The 21,501-nt window shown below is 48.3% G+C and overlaps 1 protein-coding gene across 2 annotated transcripts; it reads left to right on the forward strand.

Moving 5' to 3' along the window:
- Nucleotides 1-712: 712 nt before the first annotated feature.
- On the forward strand, nt 713-16,495 carry LOC138771585 (phospholipid scramblase 2-like). Of its 2 annotated transcripts, XM_069951450.1 has the most exons (8): nt 713-837; nt 2,300-2,347; nt 4,754-4,917; nt 5,436-5,463; nt 12,144-12,325; nt 12,995-13,156; nt 13,279-13,407; nt 16,219-16,495. In XM_069951450.1, the coding sequence occupies exons 1-8, from the start codon at nt 831-833 to the stop codon at nt 16,273-16,275; spliced, it is 777 nt and encodes a 258-aa protein (XP_069807551.1). In that variant the 5' UTR covers nt 713-830; the 3' UTR covers nt 16,276-16,495. The 2 variants fall into 2 exon arrangements, with proteins under 2 accessions (XP_069807551.1, XP_069807634.1); XM_069951533.1 differs by lacking the exon at nt 13,279-13,407.
- Nucleotides 16,496-21,501: the final 5,006 nt, after the last annotated feature.

Genomic DNA, 21,501 nt, shown 5'->3' on the forward strand with positions numbered 1-21,501 from the left:
AGACACCGGGCCCCTGCACCACTATAGTAACTGTACTGATAGAAGACACCGGGCCCCTGCACCACTATAGTAACTGTACTGATAGAAGACATCGGGGCCCTGCACCATTATAGTAACTGTACTGATAGAAGACAGATCCCCGGGGCCCCTGCACCACTATAGTAACTGTACTGATAGAAGACACCAGGGCCCCTGTACCACTATAGTAACTGTACTGATAGAAGACACCGGGGCCCTGCACCACTATAGTAACTGTACTGATAGAAGACACCGGGGCCCCTGCACCACTATAGTAACTGTACTGATAGAGGACACCGGGCCCCTGCACCACTATAGTAACTGTACTGATAGAAGACACCGGGGCCCCTGCACCACTATAGTAACTGTACTGATAGAAGACACCGGGCCCCTGCACCACTATAGTAACTGTACTGATAGAAGACACCGGGGCCCCTGCACCACTATAGTAACTGTACTGATAGAAGACACCGGGGCCCCTGCACCACTATAGTAACTGTACTGATAGAAGACACCGGGGCCCCTGCACCACTATAGTAACTGTACTGATAGAAGACACCGGGGCCCCTGCACCACTATAGTAACTCTGCTATAATTGAACAGAAGAAGCAACAATGGGGGAGGTCTTCCCACTTGGACCTGTTTTTCCGGTTTCTCTCACGTTATATACTGACCGCTCCTTTATTTTCTCACTCTCATCTCCTGAGACACGACCAGAATTACCCACAAAGACAACTAAAAAAATCCCATCTGGTGGGCTCCCAGATATCTGATGACAGGGACTTCTGAGGACCATCCACCTCCTCCTGATAATGTATAGTAAGTAACTGACACCAATGTATACAGGGGCATTGTAGTAATAATATAGATATGGGACCCCCATATAATACACCAGGGGGGCTGCAGAGAGATCCAGAGCTTGTGCTGACTCCAGGGACCTGCATAGTGTTAGAAATGCTCCTTCAGTTCATAATTGGCCTGGGTAAAAGTGACAGTGATCAGCTGATCGTGTCTTTTGAGCCGCCCTAGGTCATAGTTTACTGGCCGCACATCTCCCTGACAGAACTAGACATGGAGGTCTGGAGGTCACAGAGAGGAGGACTGAGGGGTCTGGAGGTCACAGAAAGGAGGACTGAGGGGTCTGGAGGTCACAGAAAGGAGGACTGAGGGGTCTGGGGGTCACAGAAAGGAGGACATCGAGGCCTAAAGGAGACAGAAGTGTCAGGGGGAGGGGCGCAGAGAGGAGGAAACAAGGAATTGGAGGGAGAAGATATGAGGAGAGAGGAGTCGGGGGGCAGAGAGTAGGATAGGGAGGGATTGGAGGGGATGTGGGGTTCTGAAAAGAGAGAGACAGAGGAGGACAGAAAGGTCTGGAGGAGACAGAAGAGAAAAGAGGGTCAGTAAGGGACAGAGAGGATGACAGAGGCATCTGGAGAGGAGGGAAGAGGGGTCTGGAGAGGAGGGAAGAGGGGTCTGGAGAGGAGGGAAGAGGGGTCTGGAGAGGAGGACAGAGAGGTCTGGAGAGTTGGACAGAGGGTTCTGGAGAGGAGGACAGAGGGTTCTGGAGAGGACGAAAGAGGGTTCTAGAGAGGATGACAGAGGGTTCTGGATGGGAGGGAAGAGGGTTCTGGAGAGGAGGACAAAGGGTTCTGGATGGGAGCACAGAGGGTTCTGGAGAGGAGGACAGAGGGTTCTGGAGAGGAGGACAGAGGGTTCTGGAGAGGAGGACAGAGGGTTCTGAAGAGGAGGACAGAGGGTTCTGAAGAGGAGGACAGAGGTCTGGAGAGAAGGACAGAGAGGTCTGGAGAGGACAAAGGGTTCTGGAGAGGACAGAGGGTTCTGGAGAGGAGGACAGAGAGGTCTGGAGAGGAGGACAGAGGGTTCTGGAGAGGACAGAGGGTTCTGGAGAGGAGGACAGAGGGTTCTGGAGAGGAGGACAGAGGGTTCTGGAGAGGACAGAGGGTTCTGGAGAGGAGGACAGAGGGTTCTGGAGGGGAGGGAAGAGGGTTCTGGAGAGGAGGACAGAGGGTTCTGAAGAGGAGGACAGAGAGGTCTGGAGAGGAGGACAGAGGGTTCTGGATGGGAGGGAAGAGGGTTCTGGAGTGGAGGACAGAGGGTTCTGGAGAGGAGAACAGAGGGTTCTGGAGGGGAGGACAGAGGGTTCTGAAGAGGAGGACAGAGGGTTCTGGAGAGGAGTACAGAGGATTCTGGAGAGGACAGTTTCTTAGTTGTGTCTCGCTCTTCTGCGTTGTATTCTGTATTGACTGTTGTGTTTTCCTAGATACATTTGGATCTGGTGCCATGGACCCTAACACCATGCTGTCCACAGGTAATTCTCTACCAAATCTCCCGATGCTCCTCACTGCACCTAAATTTATCAATTCATAGAGGAACCCGAAGTCCATCTAATAGAAGAACCTGGACATGTCCATTTAATAGAGGAACCTGGAGATGTCCATCCAATAGAAAAACCTGGAGATGTCCATCTAATAGAAGAACCTGGAGATGTCCATCTAATAGAGGAACCCGGAGAAGTCCATCTAATAGAGAAACCTGGACATGTCCGTGTAATAGAAGAATCTGGAGATGTCCTTCTAATAGAGGAACCTGGACATGTCCATCTAATAAAGGAACATGAAGATGTCCATCTAATAGAAGAACCTGGAGATGTCTTTCTAACAGAGGAATCTGGAGATATCCATCTAATAGAGGAACCTGGAGATGTCCATCTAATAGAGGAACCTGGAGATGTCCATCTAATAGAGGAACCTGGAGATGTCCATCTAATAAAGGAACCTGGAGATGTCCATCTAATAGAGGAACCTGGAGATGTCCATCTAAAAGAAGAACCTGAAGAGATGTCCATCTAATAGAAAAACCTGGAGATGTCCATCTAATAAAGGAACATGGAGATGTCCATCTAATAAAGGAACCTGGAGATGTCCATCTAATAGAGGAACCTGGAGATGTCCATCTAATAGATGAACCTGGAGATGTCTATTTAATAGAGGAACATGGAGATGTCCATTTAATAGAGGAACCTGGAGATGTCTGTCACGGCCGCGGCGGCGTCCCGTGCTCCGGGCCGCCGCCGCGACTCCCCACTGCCCCATGCAGCAGCCGGTGTCCGTAGGCAGGGACCCGGCGCTGCTGTCACTTCGGCCCCGGGGGGCGCCTTACCTCTCCACGCTCCTGTCCGTCGCTGTGCCGGCCGGCGCGCGCGTCCCCGCCTCCTAGGGCGCGCGCGCCGGCTGTCTCAGATTTAAAGGGGCAGTGCTCTCCTAATTGGTCCATGTGCACAATCACTCCCTATAAATTCCAGCCCTGCCCCACTACAGGTGTTGGAGCCTCTACATGCTTCCCATAGCGTTTGGCCCAGCTCCCTGTTATCCCTGATTCCTGTCCACTACCTGGTCCCTAGTCCTTGTTCCTGGTTCCTGCTTCCCCGTTACTCTATTGCTCCTGTCTTCAGCCTGTCTCCTCCGGTCACGACTACAGACCTCTGCCACTACCATCTCCTGCCTACTGCTCCTGCCACGCCTCGCCTGCCATCACCAGCAACCAAGCCAGGGGTAGCGACCTGGGGGTCGCCTGCCGCAGCAAGTCCATCCCGCCTTGCGGCGGGCTCTGGTGAAGACCAGCGGCCCCTTAGACTCCGCTCCCTGGTGAGGTTAGTGCCATCGCTGGTGACGGTCCAGTGGATCCACTACTCCAGGCATTACAATGTCCATCTTTATAAAGGAACCTGGAGATGTCCATCTCATATAAGAATCTGGAGATGTCCATCTAATAGAGGTACCCGGAGATGTCCATCTAATAGAGAAACCTGGAGATGTCTATTTAATAGAGGAACATTGAGATTTCCATCTAATAGAAGAATCTGGAGATGTCCTTCTAATAGAGGAACCTGGAGATGTCCATCTAATAGAGGAACCTGGAGCTGTCCATCTAATAGAGGAATCTGGAGATGTCCATCTAATAGATAGACATCTCCAGGTTTTTCTATTAGATGGACATCTCCAGATACCTCTGTTAGATGGACATCTCCAGGTTCTTCTATTAGATGGACATCTCCAGGTTCTTCTAATAGATGGACATCTCCAGGTTCCTCAATAAGATGGACATCCCCAGGTTCTTCTATTAGATGGACATCTCCAGGTTCCTCTTTTAGATGGACATCTCCAGGTTCTTCTATTAGACGGACATCTCCAGATTTCTCTGTTAGATACACATCTCCAGGTTCTTCTAACAGAGGAATCTGGAGATTTCCATCTAATAAAGGAACCTGGAGATGTCCATCTTATTGAGGAACCTGGAGATGTCCATCTAATAGAAGAGCCTGGAGATGTCCATCTAACAGAGGAATCTGGAGATGTCCATCTAATAGAAGAACCTGGAGCTGTACATCTAATAGAAGAACATAGAGATGACCATTTAATGGAGCAACCTGGAGATGTCCACCTCCTAGAATACTGTGGAGATCAAAATAGAGTCATAGAGGAACCATAAGATCCATCACATCGAGAATTCAAGAACAAAATTACTAAATTTTTCCTTACTTGTCTTCTTAGTCTTAGCACAATAGTGGAGAACTACTACCATTCCCACAATCCAGGGCTGGCAGTTCAGTGGTGAGATAGCAGATCAGGAGTCCCTAACAGACTAATAGGAGAGGACAGGATAGCAGGAAGACCCCTGTCATCCGTAACACTTCTGTCTGCTCCTTTTCTTACAGATACATCAGTTGTGACTAAAGCTTCTCAAGATGAGCCCCCGAGTTACAACCTTATTGCCCCATATGCCCCTCCGGATACATGCCCACCACCTGCTCCACTAAGTTCTGATATAGGTGGCAGAGTACTCGGAGGCCTCTCCCCCGGCATGGAGCACCTCCTCCAGGTAAGCTACCTGCTCTATGTAGAGGGACGTGTTCTGTTCTAGACGTGCTACTCAGCTACTCATCCTCCATCTTCTCCTGCTGATCTTCCATCTTCTCCATCATCTATTATGTGTCCCACGTTGTGTCCTGTGCCCTCATGGTGTTTCATGGTGTCCCACTATGTGCCCTGTTGGTTGGTTGTCAGATGAGTGTGCCTAATACTGGGAGGAGAAACTGGCCATTTGCCCGATGGATATCCTAGGGCCCTTCAGAGCTTTGGGCCGGACCTACAGGCTTTGTGTCCGGTGGGCCAGCACCCTGCAGTGGGCTCCACAGCTCAGCCCCCCCCCCCCCATCTATTACAGAAGACTGTGGCTGCAGGTTATGGGATGAATCTCCGTGCTAGGCTCACACTTCATCTATGTCTTACCTGTTACCTGCATCATCAACATCATGGACACCTCACAATCTATGTAATAAGTCCTGGGGTAATTCTCACCACTGGGAGGCGCCACTAACCATCCGTCTTCTGTTTCAGGTTAACCAGCTGACAGTGAGAGAGAAATGTAAGAGCTACACATTTATTACCCGTATACTGTCCCTGTATTCCTGTGTGACTGGAGTGCAATGCGTCTATTGTCCAGTGGTCCGAGCCTGTCTAGTGGAGTATTGCTCCAGTCCTTGTTGTCTAATCTTCAGCAGTAAAGAAAAAGGGGCTGTGGAAGTCGGCACTCCAGGACGTAGTAGGTTAAAATATAACTTTTATTCGTGCATTTAAAATCCCATGGTGGGAACAACAGGACCTACGCGTTTCGCGCAACTGCGCTTAATCGTGGTCTAAGGAAAAGTGAGTTAGGGGGCGAATATAAACAGGTGACCAACCAGTGACAAGATCCCTACGTCATAGATCACCTGCTGAATCAGGACGGGTGTTGCATAAACAGATACTCCTGCTCATCTACTGAATATAAATGACAGACAGCTGGAGAGTCGATAGCAACTAAAATAAAGTACAGAATTATGTGAATCACAACAAAAATACAAATGACACATTAGAAATAATGGTAAAGTAGGTCGTTTTGATAGTTAAGACCCTTAGGATGCCGTGTGTCAAGTCGATATATCGTTTCTGCCTCTTCATGTAGAACTTCTTTCTGCCAATCTCCTCCTCTCGGTGGTTTTCTAACCCTCATTATGGCGTACGCACTACAAGTGCTAACATCTCCCTCATGTATCTCTATGAAGCGTTTAGCTGCTCCCGAGACGTTGGCCCTGTTCTGTTGTTTGAACTTCCTTATAGTGCAGCCGACATAGTACAGGTTGCAGGTTGTGCACTCAATAATGTAAATGATGTGATCACTATTGCAGTTCAGAAAATCACTAATCAGTTGTCTCCACATTTGTGGCAGCAATCTTACATCTTGTGTGCGGTGTCTCAGGATACAACATACTTAGTGATAGTAAATCGCCCAGGGACAAAGGGTCCTATTCCACAGGCCGAGGAGGGCCCGATCAACGATGTAAACGAGCAGCGATCTGCTAGATCGCTGCTCGTTTACTGGTCCTATTCCACGGCCCGATGATCGTTGAGCGAGGGCTGCAGGGACATCATTACCGATGTACTTGCAGCCCTTGCAGCAGCAGTAATACATTACCTGCAGGCTTCTTCTCCACGCTCTCTTCATCCCCGAGTCTCCCGCGCTCTATCTTCTGAATGGCCGGTCAGCTGACAGGCCACACTCAGCCAATCACAGGCCGCAGCGGTCCCGGCCTGTGATTGGCTGAGCGCTCCGTCAGCTGACCGGCCATTCAGAAGATAGCGCGCCCCGGACCCGGGGATGAAGACAGCGTGGAGAAGAAGCCTGGACAGGTATGTATGATGATGCTGCTGCTGTCAAATTGTCGGTCGCCCGCCGCGCACCGCTATTCAACCGTAGCGATGCGCGGTGGGGGAATGATGATTTTAGGTCTGGCCCTAAATGAACGATCAGCCGATGACACGATCATCGGCTGATCATTCTCTCTATTTCACCGAACGATAATCGGCCGAATGGGGCCGATCCGGCCGATTATCGTTACTGTGGAATAGGACTCTTACCCCTGTGTGGCGCACATCTGAACCCCTGGTCAAGGATCTCAGAGAGGATGGCATCCTGCCTTAAGTTGGGAAGATTCTTCTTAAGGATGTCTATGAATTGTTTGTGTTCAGGTGAGTATGCTGTGGAGAAGGTTATTTGGGCAGGTGGTGATTGTTCACATCGTGCGTCATTGTTTGTGGCTTTGGACAAAAGTATGTCCCGATTTTTTATAGATACAATATTCCGGGCTCTTCTGATATTCTGCCTGCTTAGGTTAGGCGGGCTGAAGTCTCTTTGCATTGGGATTCAAAAACCGCATTGTCTGAACATATGCGTTTGATGCGTGTGAACTCCCCTACTGGGATAGCTTGTATACTACGTAGGGGATGTTCACTGGTAGCAAGCCGAATAGTGTTACCTGCCGTGGTCTTACGGAAGACAGATGTAGTGATGTTTTTGTTTAAATCTGACACCTGTAATTTAATGTCCAAGAAAGCAATATCAGTTTTGTGGAGATGGTGGGTGAAGGAGAGATGAAGTGTCTTATTATTTATATACTTGATGAAATTATTTACCTCTTCTCCATCCCAAACCAATAGCAGGTCATCAATAAAGCGTCCGTACCATTTTATGTTCTAAAGAAATGGGATTGAAGATGAATTGCTCCTCCCAGCAGGCCATGTACAGATCCGCTAAAGTTGGGGAGAATCTTGCCCCCATTGGGGCTCCCTTGGTTTGTAGGAAAAACTCATTGTTGAAGGAAAAATAGTTATGTTTGAGTAAATAGGTTGTTAAATCAATAATATACTCTTTGAGTTCATGACTGTACTTGCTATATTTGTGCAAGTGATGTGACAGGGCTGCAATCGCCAAATCGTGCGGTATGGACGAGTACAGAGCTGTCGCATCACAACTCAACCAGGAGAAGGAAGGATTCCAACAAAAAAATTTAAAAATATTTAAAACTGAACTTGAATCCTTCAAGTACCCCGGTACTCTCACTGCCAGGGGTTGAGGTAGCTTGTCCAGCCAGGCGCATACCCTTTCATTAAGGGAGCCAACCCCCGAGATGATGGGACGTAGAGTTGGGGGGCTGACTCCCTTATGAATTTTTGGTAATCCATAAAAAATGGGCAGAGTTGGGGTATCAGGAACAAAGAAGGTAAATAGTTTTTCCTCCATAATGCCCAGTGCTATACCCTCCTGGACAATGTTGGATAAAATCTCCCTGAAAGTCTGGGTGGGATCTGATTGCAATCTGCGGTAAGTTGTTGTATCATTTAAAATGTTGTAAGCACCATCACAATATGTCTTACGATCAAGCAATACCATTTTTCCGCCTTTATCGGCCATTTTAATAATTACATTTTTGTTCGCTTGAAGATCCTTTATTGCGTTTCTTTCACGGCTTGTGACATTGTTGTGAATGGGCCCTGAGTTAGCCGACAATTTTTTAAGATCCCGTTTCATAGCGTACTGGAAGTTATCCAGGGCTTCCACCCGGGATTTGAAAGGATAGAAGGAGGGATTGGATACAGTGGTTTGTACATTATGTATTGCCTGCTGGTTTTCAGTGCTGTCGTCTATGCCCAAGTCTACTAAATGCAGTAAATTAACTTGATCCTGGAAGAGCAGTTCCACAAATTCATTATTTATTGTGTCATAGTCATTCGTAAGAATGGAGGAAGTGTCTTTTAACCGTGAGCAGTCTGGCAAAGCGGTTAATGTCCATAAGTTTCCGGAACATATCGAAATGATTTGATGGCACAAAAACAAGACCTTTTTCTAGTAGACTTATGTGATCCTGGTTGAGTCTAAAAGATGAAAGATTTAGTATGGCATCGGAGTGAGTATCTGGTGCGGGGGTATTTCTGAGCAATTCCATGGAGTATGTCACCTCAGGAGATTCCGGACCGGAGGAAGAAGAATCGTGAGACTCCAAAGATGTGGAAACTGGAGATTTTTCATTATTCTCTGACAGATTAGATGAGGTTGTTAATATGCTCTCTTGCGTCTTTCCCGTACGGGGCATGTCGTATGCGGTTTTTGATTGTTTATTGTTTTTTTGGGGGTTATAGTTTTGGGCCTTCCTGATTACTGTCTGTAATAAGGATGAGGTTAAAAAAAAAAAAAAAAAAAAGGAAAAGTGTGCTTTGGAGGGAAATTTGAATTATCCAGGACGGCAGAAGAAAACTTGTAGGTAAAAATATGGTGGGTTTAATTCTTCACCAAAGGAGGTACAAATATCATATAATCAGGATATCAGTCATAAGAGAAATAAGGCAATAGTCTTACAAATGTCTTAGAATATCTCTGTGGTTCAAGTCTCAGAGTCCCAAAAATGATGGGGATGTCGTCTCTTTCCAATGGTGACTGAAGATTTGGCTAGAGAACAAAGAACTTCCTTGGGTGAATTCCTGAGGTGGGGGCTAACAAACCCCAGATGTGCGTGGAGGCTTCTCTTGAAAGATGGTATACCAAAAGACCCCCCAACCAACTAACCTTCTAAGTCTATATACTCTCTTGACCGGGAAAATATATACACTTATGCCCAAATATGGTTACACCCAGTACAACTTATATCCCAAAAATGGTATACTGGCAAAGCTCCAAGTGGATTGGTCAAGCTGGACACGTAGCTATATCTCACTATGATCCATACATTACCCACGTGACCATTTAGACGCGACCATATTAGGACTTCCAGTCATCCACCATTTTGGAGGTCAAGAAATTACTAGGTGAGAGTTCAGCCCTATACTCAATATGAGAGTGGAGAAGAGAATGAGACTGGAATACAGTGTAGATATATCTTGGATGATAATAATTTGATTCCACTAATGCCAAAGATAATATGATCCATTCAGCCATTAATAAGGTTAGATGTTATAGATGGGGTTACAGGTTATTAGTTTTTTACACTGTCATAGTTGGAATTATTCCTATTTGGATCTTTTAACGTGTCATTTGTTTTCCTGGGATTTGTTCTTGGCGGCTCACGTGCGTTTTCTGAACTAGATTCCATATCCGAGTAATCTGTGGAGTCCAAGTCTATAGAAGCAAAGCTCACGTGTGAGGTATTGAATTGTTGTTCATTGGAGGGTTTTTTAGGCTAGATTTCGGAGTGAAACGTCTTTTCTCCTTCCAAGTCTACACCTGGTTTAGATTATAATCCTCGTTGTCACGTTTTTATACCAATGATGTACTCCTCTGAGGACTGTATTTTTTGTGTTGTCTGTTTATTTAGCAGAGGGAGGGAGGGAGATGTTAGCACTTGTAGTGCGTACGCCATAATGAGGGTTAGAAAACCACCGAGAGGAGGAGATTGGCAGAAAGAAGTTCTACATGAAGAGGCAGAAACGATATATCGCCTTGACACACGGCATCCTAAGGGTCTTAACTATCAAAACGACCTACTTTACCATTATTTCTAATGTGTCATTTGTATTTTTGTTGTGATTCACATAATTCTGTACTTTATTTTAGTTGCTATCGACTCTCCAGCTGTCTGTCATTTATATTCAGTAGATGAGCAGGAGTATCTGTTTATGCAACACCCGTCCTGATTCAGCACGTGATCTATGACGTAGGGATCTTGTCACTGGTTGGTCACCTGTTTTTATTCGCCCCCTAACTCACTTTTCTTTAGACCATGATTAAGCGCAGTTGCACGAAACGCGTAGGTCCTGTGGGATTTTAAATGCACAAATAAAAGTTATATTTTAACCTACTACGTCCTGGAGTGCCGACTTCCACAGCCCCTTTTTCTTTCCTGCTGAAGTCTAGCTCACGGTGTCTGGCCAACGCCCAGAAGTTCGAGCACCCATTCTCGCATTCAATCTGTTGCTGCTGCTTCCAAGGGACTGGTGAGCTGTATCTTCTTTTTTCTTTTTCGTTTATGCTACTTTTTGTCTATTGGTTCGGGGATATAGTCTCAGGGATCAGTGGTTCGGTGATATAGTCGCAGGGATCAGTGATGCGGTGATATAGTCTCAGGGATCAGTGGTTCGGTGATATAGTCTCAGGGATCAGTGGTTGGGTGATATAGTCCCAGGGATCAGTGGTTCGGTGATATAGTCTCAGGGATCAGTGGTTCGGTGATATAGTCCCAGGGATCAGTGGTTGGGTGATATAGTCCCAGGGATCAGTGGTTCGGTGATGTAGTCCCAGGGATCAGTGGTTCGGTGATGTAGTCCCAGGGATCAGTGGTTCGGTGATATAGTCCCAGGGATCAGTGGTTCGGTGATATAGTCCCAGGGATCAGTGGTTCGGTGATATAGTCTCAGGGATCAGTGGTTCGGTGATATAGTCTCAGGGATCAGTGGTTCGGTGATATAGTCCCAGGGATCAGTGGTTGGGTGATATAGTCCCAGGGATCAGTGGTTCGGTGATGTAGTCCCAGGGATCAGTGGTTCGGTGATATAGTCCCAGGGATCAGTGGTTCGGTGATATAGTCTCAGGGATCAGTGGTTCGGTGATATAGTCTCAGGGATCAGTGGTTCGGTGATATAGTCTCAGGGATCAGTGGTTCGGTGATATAGTCGCAGGGATCAGTGATGCGGTGATATAGTCTCAGGGATCAGTGGTTCGGTGATATAGTCTCAGGGATCAGTGGTTCGGTGATATAGTCTCAGGGATCAGTGGTTGGGTGATATAGTCCCAGGGATCAGTGGTTCGGTGATATAGTCTCAGGGATCAGTGGTTGGGTGATATAGTCCCAGGGATCAGTGGTTCGGTGATATAGTCTCAGGGATCAGTGGTTGGGTGATATAGTCCCAGGGATCAGTGGTTCGGTGATATAGTCTCAGGGATCAGTGGTTCGGTGATATAGTCCCAGGGATCAGTGGTTCGGTGATGTAGTCCCAGGGATCAGTGGTTGGGTGATATAGTCCCAGGGATCAGTGGTTCGGTGATATAGTCTCAGGGATCAGTGGTTCGGTGATATAGTCACAGGGTTCAGTGATTCGGTGATATAGTCCCAGGGATCAGTGATTCGGTGATACAGTCCCAGGGATCAGTGATTCGGTGCTGTAGTCTCAGGGATCAGTGATTTGCCCCCCCCCCCATCTCTCATATTCCCAAGGCTGTGATTGTCTTTTGCACTCTCCATACGTACAGTCCTATCTGCCTGCAGTCCTCCACAGTAATCATCTGTATTGTTTCTCCAGTTAGAGTGTCACAGGGAAGGGGTTTCTTCTTTGATGTGTTCAATCACATTGGTCAGCGACTATTCCAGGCAGATCAGAGTGCTGTGTGCTGTGGACCTTTCTATGATGTCAGCATTAAGGACAATAGTGGCAATGAGGTCGTGCACCTGCTGGAGCCCTGCCGCTGCACCTGTACCCGGGAGGTAAGGACTGTATGGTCACCTACGGTCACATATATGCAGATATAGGAGTGGAGATACGTTTTCCGGGCATCGGGTCCCTCCATGTGGAGCTGCTCTTCTCTCTATATCCTATAGTCTCCTGTGCTCCATCTATTCTTACCTGTATAGATAAGACATTGTATTCCTTCATGCCGTTGATGCAATGACTCCATCCGATTGGGGGGGGGGGGGTCATTGTCTGGTAAATGGTATAAACTCTCTGCTAACCTGTTAGTTGTGATGGAGTATGGAACCAGAACAAGGGTAAAGAAGAGTTAGAGTAGGGCAGAGTCCATGCCGCCTCAGGGTCACGTATGACCAAGTCCGCTTCTTGTGAGGAACCAAGTGGCAGCACTGTGCCGGCCCAAGGGACAATTCTTCTGCATCCTTGCCGGAGAGGGTAGCCTCTAGTCAAGGACAAAGCCTTTGATCCTCATATGACGTCCCCATGACAGGCCTTGGTGCACTGCAAGGTCTAGCCATAACCTGCTGCATATAACACTAGCAGTAGTACCCATATAGTACCAGCAGTAGTATATACATAGTACTACAAGATTGTGACCCGGCGGAGACAGTGAGGGATGAATTTGTTGGCGTTAGTATTCCCACCTATCTACTGTCTATCGTGATCCAGTGGTTTTATTATTGCAGATGGAGGTGCAGTGCCCAATGGGGACTCCGGTTGGATTTGTGAGGTTACATTGGAACAGACTGATCACCCACCTGTCAGTGATGAATTCCTCGAAGGAGGTGATCTTCCTCATCCTGGGACCCAGCTTCCAGGACAGTATATTTGGCAACAGCACCTATGAGGTAAGTACTATGTAATGTTCCTGTGAGGCCTGCCCCCTGTAGGGTGACACTAGGAGCCCGTCCCGCCTCCTACACGGTGACAGGGCTCTGTTAAGACATCTCATCTCCTCTCTGTCTCTCAGGTGAAGTCTCGGGATGAGCAGCATGTGGTTGGGATGATAAAGATGGAGACAGATCATTCTCTGGTTACCTTCCCGGTTGATATGGAGGTGACGGTGAAGGCGTTGTTGTTAGGCTCCTCCCTGTATCTGGTGAGTAGTTGTCTCCATGTTTGATGAGGTTCTCTCTGGGGTCAGTGATGTCTCCTGGAGGTGACGGTGAAGGCATTGTTGTTGGGCTCTTCCCTGTATCTGGTGAGTAGTTGTCTCCATGTTGGATGAGGTTCTCTCTGGGGTCAGTGATGTCTCCTGGAGGTGACGGTGAAGGCGTTGTTGTTGGGCGCCTCCCTGTATCTGGTGAGTAGTTGTCTCCATGTTGGATGAGGTTCTCTCTGGGGTCAGTGATGTCTCCTGGAGATGACTGTGAAGGCGTTGTTGTTGGGCGCCTCCCTGTATCTGGTGAGTAGTTGTCTCCATTGATAAGGCCAGGTATTGGGATTTTACCTACTTGCACCGTACCTATATGACTACACCTATATAGACTGCCCTATGAAGAGACTGGAGATGATCAGAGTGTGATCAAAGGGTGACAGAGAGATGTTCTGGATAAAGAAGAGGAATGCTGGACGCACGTCACTTAGAACAACTCCTAGAAAGTTATCATTTGTAGACACAATCCCCAAGGACCCAGAGACACTTATCTATAAACAATTTATGGAAAACAAATACATTGTGCTCTTGGATTCATGAAAAAGTATCATTGCACAGAATGTATTGTTCTACCCTTTTTGACCTTTTTGAATAATAATAATGAATACTAATATAGATGCCATTGCGCATGACTGAATATCTAAATCACTAGCACCGCCTCATCTATGTCTTATTAGCATTTGTTACCACCCTATATTTTATCTGTCTATAAAATGTGATTACCATAATAAAACTTGGGCCATTTTCTCCAGGCTTATAATCATGATACATTGTCTTATCTGTGTCCATGACTTATAAGTAACGAGCTGGTAATACTGCAGGATTCCAACTCTAGATATAATTTAAAAACCATCCTTTACCTGGGTTTTAGACTCTTTCTCCATAGAGAGAGGTCAACATATAAATTTAGACTTATCACCATGTTAAATGGGGTTCTCTCTGGGGTCAGTGATGTCTCCTGGAGGTGACGGGGAAGGCGTTGTTGTTGGGCTCCTCCATGTATCTGGTGAGTAGTAGTCTCCTTGTTGGATGAGGTTCTCTCTGGGGTCAGTGATGTCTCCTGGAGGTGATGGTGAAGGCGTTGTTGTTGGGCTCGTCCCTGTATCTGGTGAGTAATTGTCTCCATGTTGGATGAGGTTCTCTCTGGGGTCAGTGATGTCTCCTGGAGGTGATGGTGAAGGCGTTGTTGTTGGGCTCGTCCCTGTATCTGGTGAGTAGTTGTCTCCATGTTTGATGAGGTTCTCTCTGGGGTCAGTGATGTCTCCTGGAGGTGACGGGGAAGGCGTTGTTGTTGGGCTCCTCCATGTATCTGGTGAGTAGTAGTCTCCTTGTTGGATGAGGTTCTCTCTGGGGTCAGTGATGTCTCCTGGAGGTGATGGTGAAGGCGTTGTTGTTGGGCTCGTCCCTGTATCTGGTGAGTAATTGTCTCCATGTTGGATGAGGTTCTCTCTGGGGTCAGTGATGTCTCCTGGAGGTGATGGTGAAGGCGTTGTTGTTGGGCTCGTCCCTGTATCTGGTGAGTAGTTGTCTCCATGTTTGATGAGGTTCTCTCTGGGGTCAGTGATGTCTCCTGGAGGTGACGGGGAAGGCGTTGTTGTTGGGCTCCTCCATGTATCTGGTGAGTAGTAGTCTCCTTGTTGGATGAGGTTCTCTCTGGGGTCAGTGATGTCTCCTGGAGGTGATGGTGAAGGCGTTGTTGTTGGGCTCGTCCCTGTATCTGGTGAGTAGTTGTCTCCATGTTGCATGAGGTTCTCTCTGGGGCTCTGGGGTCAGGGATGTCTCTTGGAGGATACCACGGTGGACATTTGATATCTTTATCCCACAATGTTAGTGTTCATGAAATGCCAATATGAGATGGGGCCATCACATCCTGAAGTCATAAGTGCAGGGAGGACCAGAGCAGGTCAGGACATGTGGACATGATATCAGTTGTTGGGGGGAGATTTATGCTTATCATCTGGGATGGGAGGAGAAAGCAAGGGTGACTAAGTTAAGATACAGCCACCAGTCAGCCCCAGGTCCCCCCATGTGATGGGGGGAGGGAGCCCAGCTCATGTAATAGAGGAGTGCCCAGGTCATGTGATAGAGGAGATCCCAAATCATGTGATAGAGGAGATCCCAAATCATGTGATAGAGGAGTACCCAGGTCATGTGATAAAGGAGGGCCCAGGTCATGTGATGGGGAGGAGCCCAGGTCATGTGATAGAGGAGAGCCCAGGTCATGTGATAGAGGAGTACTTCTCAACCCAATTGTCGGCACTCTGTGACTCGGTGCTCGTGGATACCAATACAATTCCACACGAACAAATTCCCGGCACTCCAACCGCACTTCAAATGCAAAGTGGTTTATTCATAAACAGAGGTGCACTAACATACACAGAGTCAGGACGCGTTTCGGCGTTACCGCCTTTCTCAACTGCAGTTGAGAAAGGCGGTAACGCCGAAACGCGTCCTGACTCTGTGTATGTTAGTGCACCTCTGTTTATGAATAAACCACTTTGCATTTGAAGTGCGGTTGGAGTGCCGGGAATTTGTTCGTGTGGATGTGATAGAGGAGGGCCCAGGTCATGTGATGGGGAGGAGCCCAGGTCATGTGATAGAGGAGAGCCCAGGTCATGTAATAGAGGAGAGCCCAGGTCATGTGACAGGGGAGCACACATATGACTCCTCTCCTCACTTATCATTTTCCCCATTCTCCTCCATCTTTGTGGTTTCTCCTATAATCATCAGATTTGACCTTGTTTTCTCTTTCAGAACTATCTCATTAAGGCAGCGAGGAGGGATCTGCAGGCGCAGGCGCGGAGAAATTGATAGGAGTCACATGACAAGGTCCATAGGAGTCACATGACAAGGTCCATAGGAGTCACGTGACAAGATGACAACTTCTATGAGTCACATGACTACTACCCTGCAGCTTATCTCACTATTCTGGAGGTAGATGGAGTTCTCTTTTAACCCCTTTGCTGCCAGGGGATTTTGTGCCTCTTGAACCTCCAGAAATCGGGCAATTTTTACTTTTGATGTGTACAAATAAAGCAATTTTTTTGTGTCACACAGAAACTACACAAAATCTCATGTCTAGGTGCTGGCTCACTCACTCTGCACACATGGGTCACACCTAACACACACGGGTCACACCTAACACACACGGGTCACACCTAACACACACGGGTCACACCTAACACACACACGGGTCACACCTAACACGCACACGGGTCACACCTAACACGCACACGGGTCACACCTAACACGCACACGGGTCACACCTAACACGCACGGGTCACACATAACACACGGGTCACACATAACACACACGGGCCACACATAACACACACGGGCCACACATAACACACACGGGCCACACATAACACACACGGGCCACACCTAACACACAGGGGTCACACATAACAGGCGGGTCACACATAACACACACGGGTCACACATAACACACACGGGTCACACATAACACACACGGGTCACACATAACACACACGGGCCACACCTAACACACAGGGGTCACACATAACAGGCGGGTCACACATAACACATACGGGTCACACATAACACACACGGGTCACACATAACACACACGGGTCACACCTAACACACACGGGTCACACCTAAACGGGGGGGTCACATCTAACACACACGGGTCACACAACAGACGCAGGTCACACCTAACACACACGGGTCACACATAACACACACGGGCCACACCTAACACACACGGGTCACACATAACAGGCGGGTCACACATAACACATACGGGTCACACATAACACATACGGGTCACACATAACACACACGGGTCACACCTAAACGGGGGGTCACATCTAACACACACGGGTCACACAACAGATGCAGGTCACACCTAACACACACGGGTCACACCTAACACACACGGGTCACACATAACACACACGGGCCACACATAACACACACGGGACACACCTAACACACACGGGCCACACCTAACACACACACGGGCCACACCTAACACACACACTGGCCACACCTAACACACACACGGGTCACACCTAACACACACACGGGTCACACCTAACACACACACGGGTCACACCTAACACACACACGGGTCACACCTAACACACACACGGGTCACACCTAACACACACACGGGTCACACCTAACAGGCACGGGCCACACCTAACACGCACGGGCCACACCTAACACGCATGGGTCACACCTAACACACACGGGTCACACCTAACACACACACGGGTCACACCTAACACGCACGGGCCACACCTAACACGCACGGGTCACACCTAACACACACGGGTCACACCTAACACACACACGGGTCACACCTAACACACACGGGTCACACCTAACACACACACGGGTCACACCTAACACACACACGGGTCACACCTAACACAAACACGGGTCACACCTAACACACACACGGGTCACACCTAACACACACACGGGTCACACCTAACACACACACGGGTCACACCTAACACGCACGGCCACACCTAACACGCACGGACCACACCTAACATGCACAGACCACACCTAACACACACGGGTCACACCTAACACACACGGGTCACACCTAACACACACGGGTTACACCTAACACACACGGGTCACACCTAAACGGGGGGGTCACATCTAACACACACGGGTCACACAACAGACGCAGGTCACACCTAACACACACGGGTCACACCTAACACACACACGGGTCACACCTAACACACACACGGGTCACACCTAACACACACGGGTCACACCTAACACACACGGGTTACACCTAACACACACGGGTCACACCTAAACGGGGGGGTCACATCTAACACACACGGGTCACACAACAGACGCAGGTCACACCTAACACACACGGGTCACACCTAACACACACGGGTCACACCTAACACACACACGGGTCACACCTAACACACACACGGGTCACACCTAACACACACACGGGTCACACCTAACACGCACGGGTCACACCTAACACGCACACGGGTCACACCTAACACGCACGGGTCACACCTAACACGCACGGGCCACACCTAACACGCACGGGCCACACCTAACACGCACGGGTCACACCTAACACGCACGGGTCACACCTAACACGCACGGGTCACACCTAACACGCACGGGTCACACCTAACACGCACGGACCACACCTAACATGCACAGACCACACCTAACACGCACGGGTCACACCTAACACACACGGGTCACACCTAACACGCACGGGTCACACCTAACACGCACGGGTCACACCTAACACGCACGGGTCACACCTAACACGCACGGGTCACACCTAACATGCACGGACCACACCTAACATGCACAGACCACACCTAACATGCACAGACCACACCTAACACGCACGGGTCACACCTAACACACACGGGTCACACCTAACACACACGGGTCACACCTAAACGGGGGGGGTCACATCTAACACACACGGGTCACACAACAGACGCAGGTCACACATAACACACACGGGTCACACCTAAACGGGGGGGTCACATCTAACACACACGGGTCACACAACAGACGCAGGTCACACATAACACACACGGGTCACACATAACACACACGGGCCACACCTAACACACACGGGTCACACCTAACACACACGGGTCACACCTAACACACACACGGGTCACACCTAACACACACGGGTCACACCTAAACGGGGGGGGTCACATCTAACACACACGGGTCACACAACAGACGCAGGTCACACATAACACACACGGGTCACACCTAACACACACGGGTCACACCTAACACACACACGGGTCACACCTAACACACACACGGGTCACACCTAACACACACACGGGTCACACCTAACACACACGGGTCACACCTAACACACACGGGTCACACCTAACACACACACGGGTCACACCTAACACACACACGGGTCACACCTAACACACACACACGGGTCACACCTAACACGCATGGGTCACACCTAACACGCACGGGCCACACCTAACACGCACGGGCCACACCTAACACGCATGGGTCACACCTAACACGCATGGGTCACACCTAACACACACGGGTCACACCTAACACACACGGGTCACACCTAACACACACGGGTCACACCTAACACACACACGGGTCACACCTAACACACACGGGTCACACCTAACACACACACGGGTCACACCTAACACACACACGGGTCACACCTAACACGCACGGGCCACACCTAACACGCACGGGTCACACATAACAGGCGGGTCACACATAACACACAGGTCACACATAACACACAGGTCACACAACAGACGCGGGTCACACCTAACACACACGGGTCACACCTAACACACACGGGTCACACCTAACACACACACGGGTCACACCTAACACACACACGGGTCACACCTAACACACACGGGCCACACCTAACACACACGGGTCACACCTAACACACACGGGTCACACATAACAGGCGGGTCACACATAACACACAACACACACACGGGTCACACCTAAACGGGGGGGGTCACATCTAACACACACGGGTCACACAACAGACGCAGGTCACACATAACACACACGGGTCACACCTAACACACACACGGGTCACACCTAACACACACACGGGTCACACCTAACACACACACGGGTCACACATAACACACACGGGTCACACCTAACACACACGGGTCACACCTAAACGGGGGGGTCACATCTAACACACACGGGTCACACAACAGACGCAGGTCACACCTAACACACACGGGTCACACCTAACACACACGGGTCACACCTAACACACACGGGTCACACATAACTATTATTATTATAGTATATTATTATTATTCAAAAAGGTCAAAAAGGTTAGAACAATACATTCTGTGCAATGATACTTTCCCATCATTCCCACTGTAACAGACAGGCAGCTTTCCTCTGAGAACGGCCTTGAACGCTGATAAACATGTCTCTGAGGGAAATAGTTCTTGAGACAAAACATTCTTTCTAGTGTCTATATTAGACGTTTTCCAAGGTCAAGAAATGTTCCAACTATAAGTTAACCCTATCAGGGACTCTCTAATGTGCTGGAGCTTCTAAGCAAGAGGCCTATATATATGTAGTCATACAGGTACGCTGCAAGCAGGTAGGATCACATCGCTGGCCTTATCATTCCCCCATTTGACATCCGTGAAGCCTTGGACTGGAATCACTGTGGTTGGTACATAGCCAGAGGTTCCAAAGATACTGTCTGAGCCGCGGGTTGCTCAGGGGTCACATCTTCTCCATAGGGTGAACCCATCCTCCAAGTACTTGTCCAGCATCCAACCTCCAGAAATGTCCAGGCGACACCGATTTCAAGAGAACCGGAAAAGGAAGGGAAAACACAGTTAGTTACTCTTTATCTAAGAATTGATCTTCTCCTCTTTCGAGGTTTTATGCGACAGAAAATACACATAAACACTTTTACTGACTAACAGATCAGTATTATGCATAAGACCACTTGGAAGAGACCCTGAAGGACTCCCATTAGTTTATGGGCATCACCATAGGATAGACAAAAATAGTACCATACATTTTATTGAAAGTTATAGATGGCGGAACAAACTTACAGCAGATGTGGTAGGTAGATCTGCAATAACCGAAAGAAAATACTAAACAATGGCTGAGTCTGTACAGTATACATCAATATACAGCTTAGTTACAACAAGACAAATAAAAGCTTATTATCAATTCCCAAACTAATATATATATATATGACAAATACCTCTCCGGATTTTATCAACATAACCAAACCTTGTTGTCTTATCACTGTATATAACAGACGTGACTCTATCACAAGGACTCTACCACTTCAGCATCATGTGGGGATTGAAAAGTCACAACAACTAAATTTAAAAAGTTTTTGAAAAGAAAAAGTTTTGATGTGAGCAAATCTTATCTCATGGCAAAAGCAAAAATAAAAAAAAGTTGATTGATACATAAACCAAAAACAGCACAACAGATAAATGCAATAAAATCTCCACAATGTGACCTACTATGTAACCA

This window comes from Dendropsophus ebraccatus, chromosome 1 (assembly GCF_027789765.1).
Source record: "Dendropsophus ebraccatus isolate aDenEbr1 chromosome 1, aDenEbr1.pat, whole genome shotgun sequence".
Classification (NCBI taxonomy): domain Eukaryota; kingdom Metazoa; phylum Chordata; class Amphibia; order Anura; family Hylidae; genus Dendropsophus; species Dendropsophus ebraccatus.

Excerpts from the sequence above, each read along its gene's own strand:
- LOC138771585 (XM_069951450.1), top strand. Across the intron at positions 4,918-5,435 it reads GCATGGAGCACCTCCTCCAG|GTTAACCAGCTGACAGTGAG; the intron begins GTAAGCTACCTG and ends CTTCTGTTTCAG. Across the intron at positions 12,326-12,994 it reads GCTGCACCTGTACCCGGGAG|ATGGAGGTGCAGTGCCCAAT; the intron begins GTAAGGACTGTA and ends TTATTATTGCAG.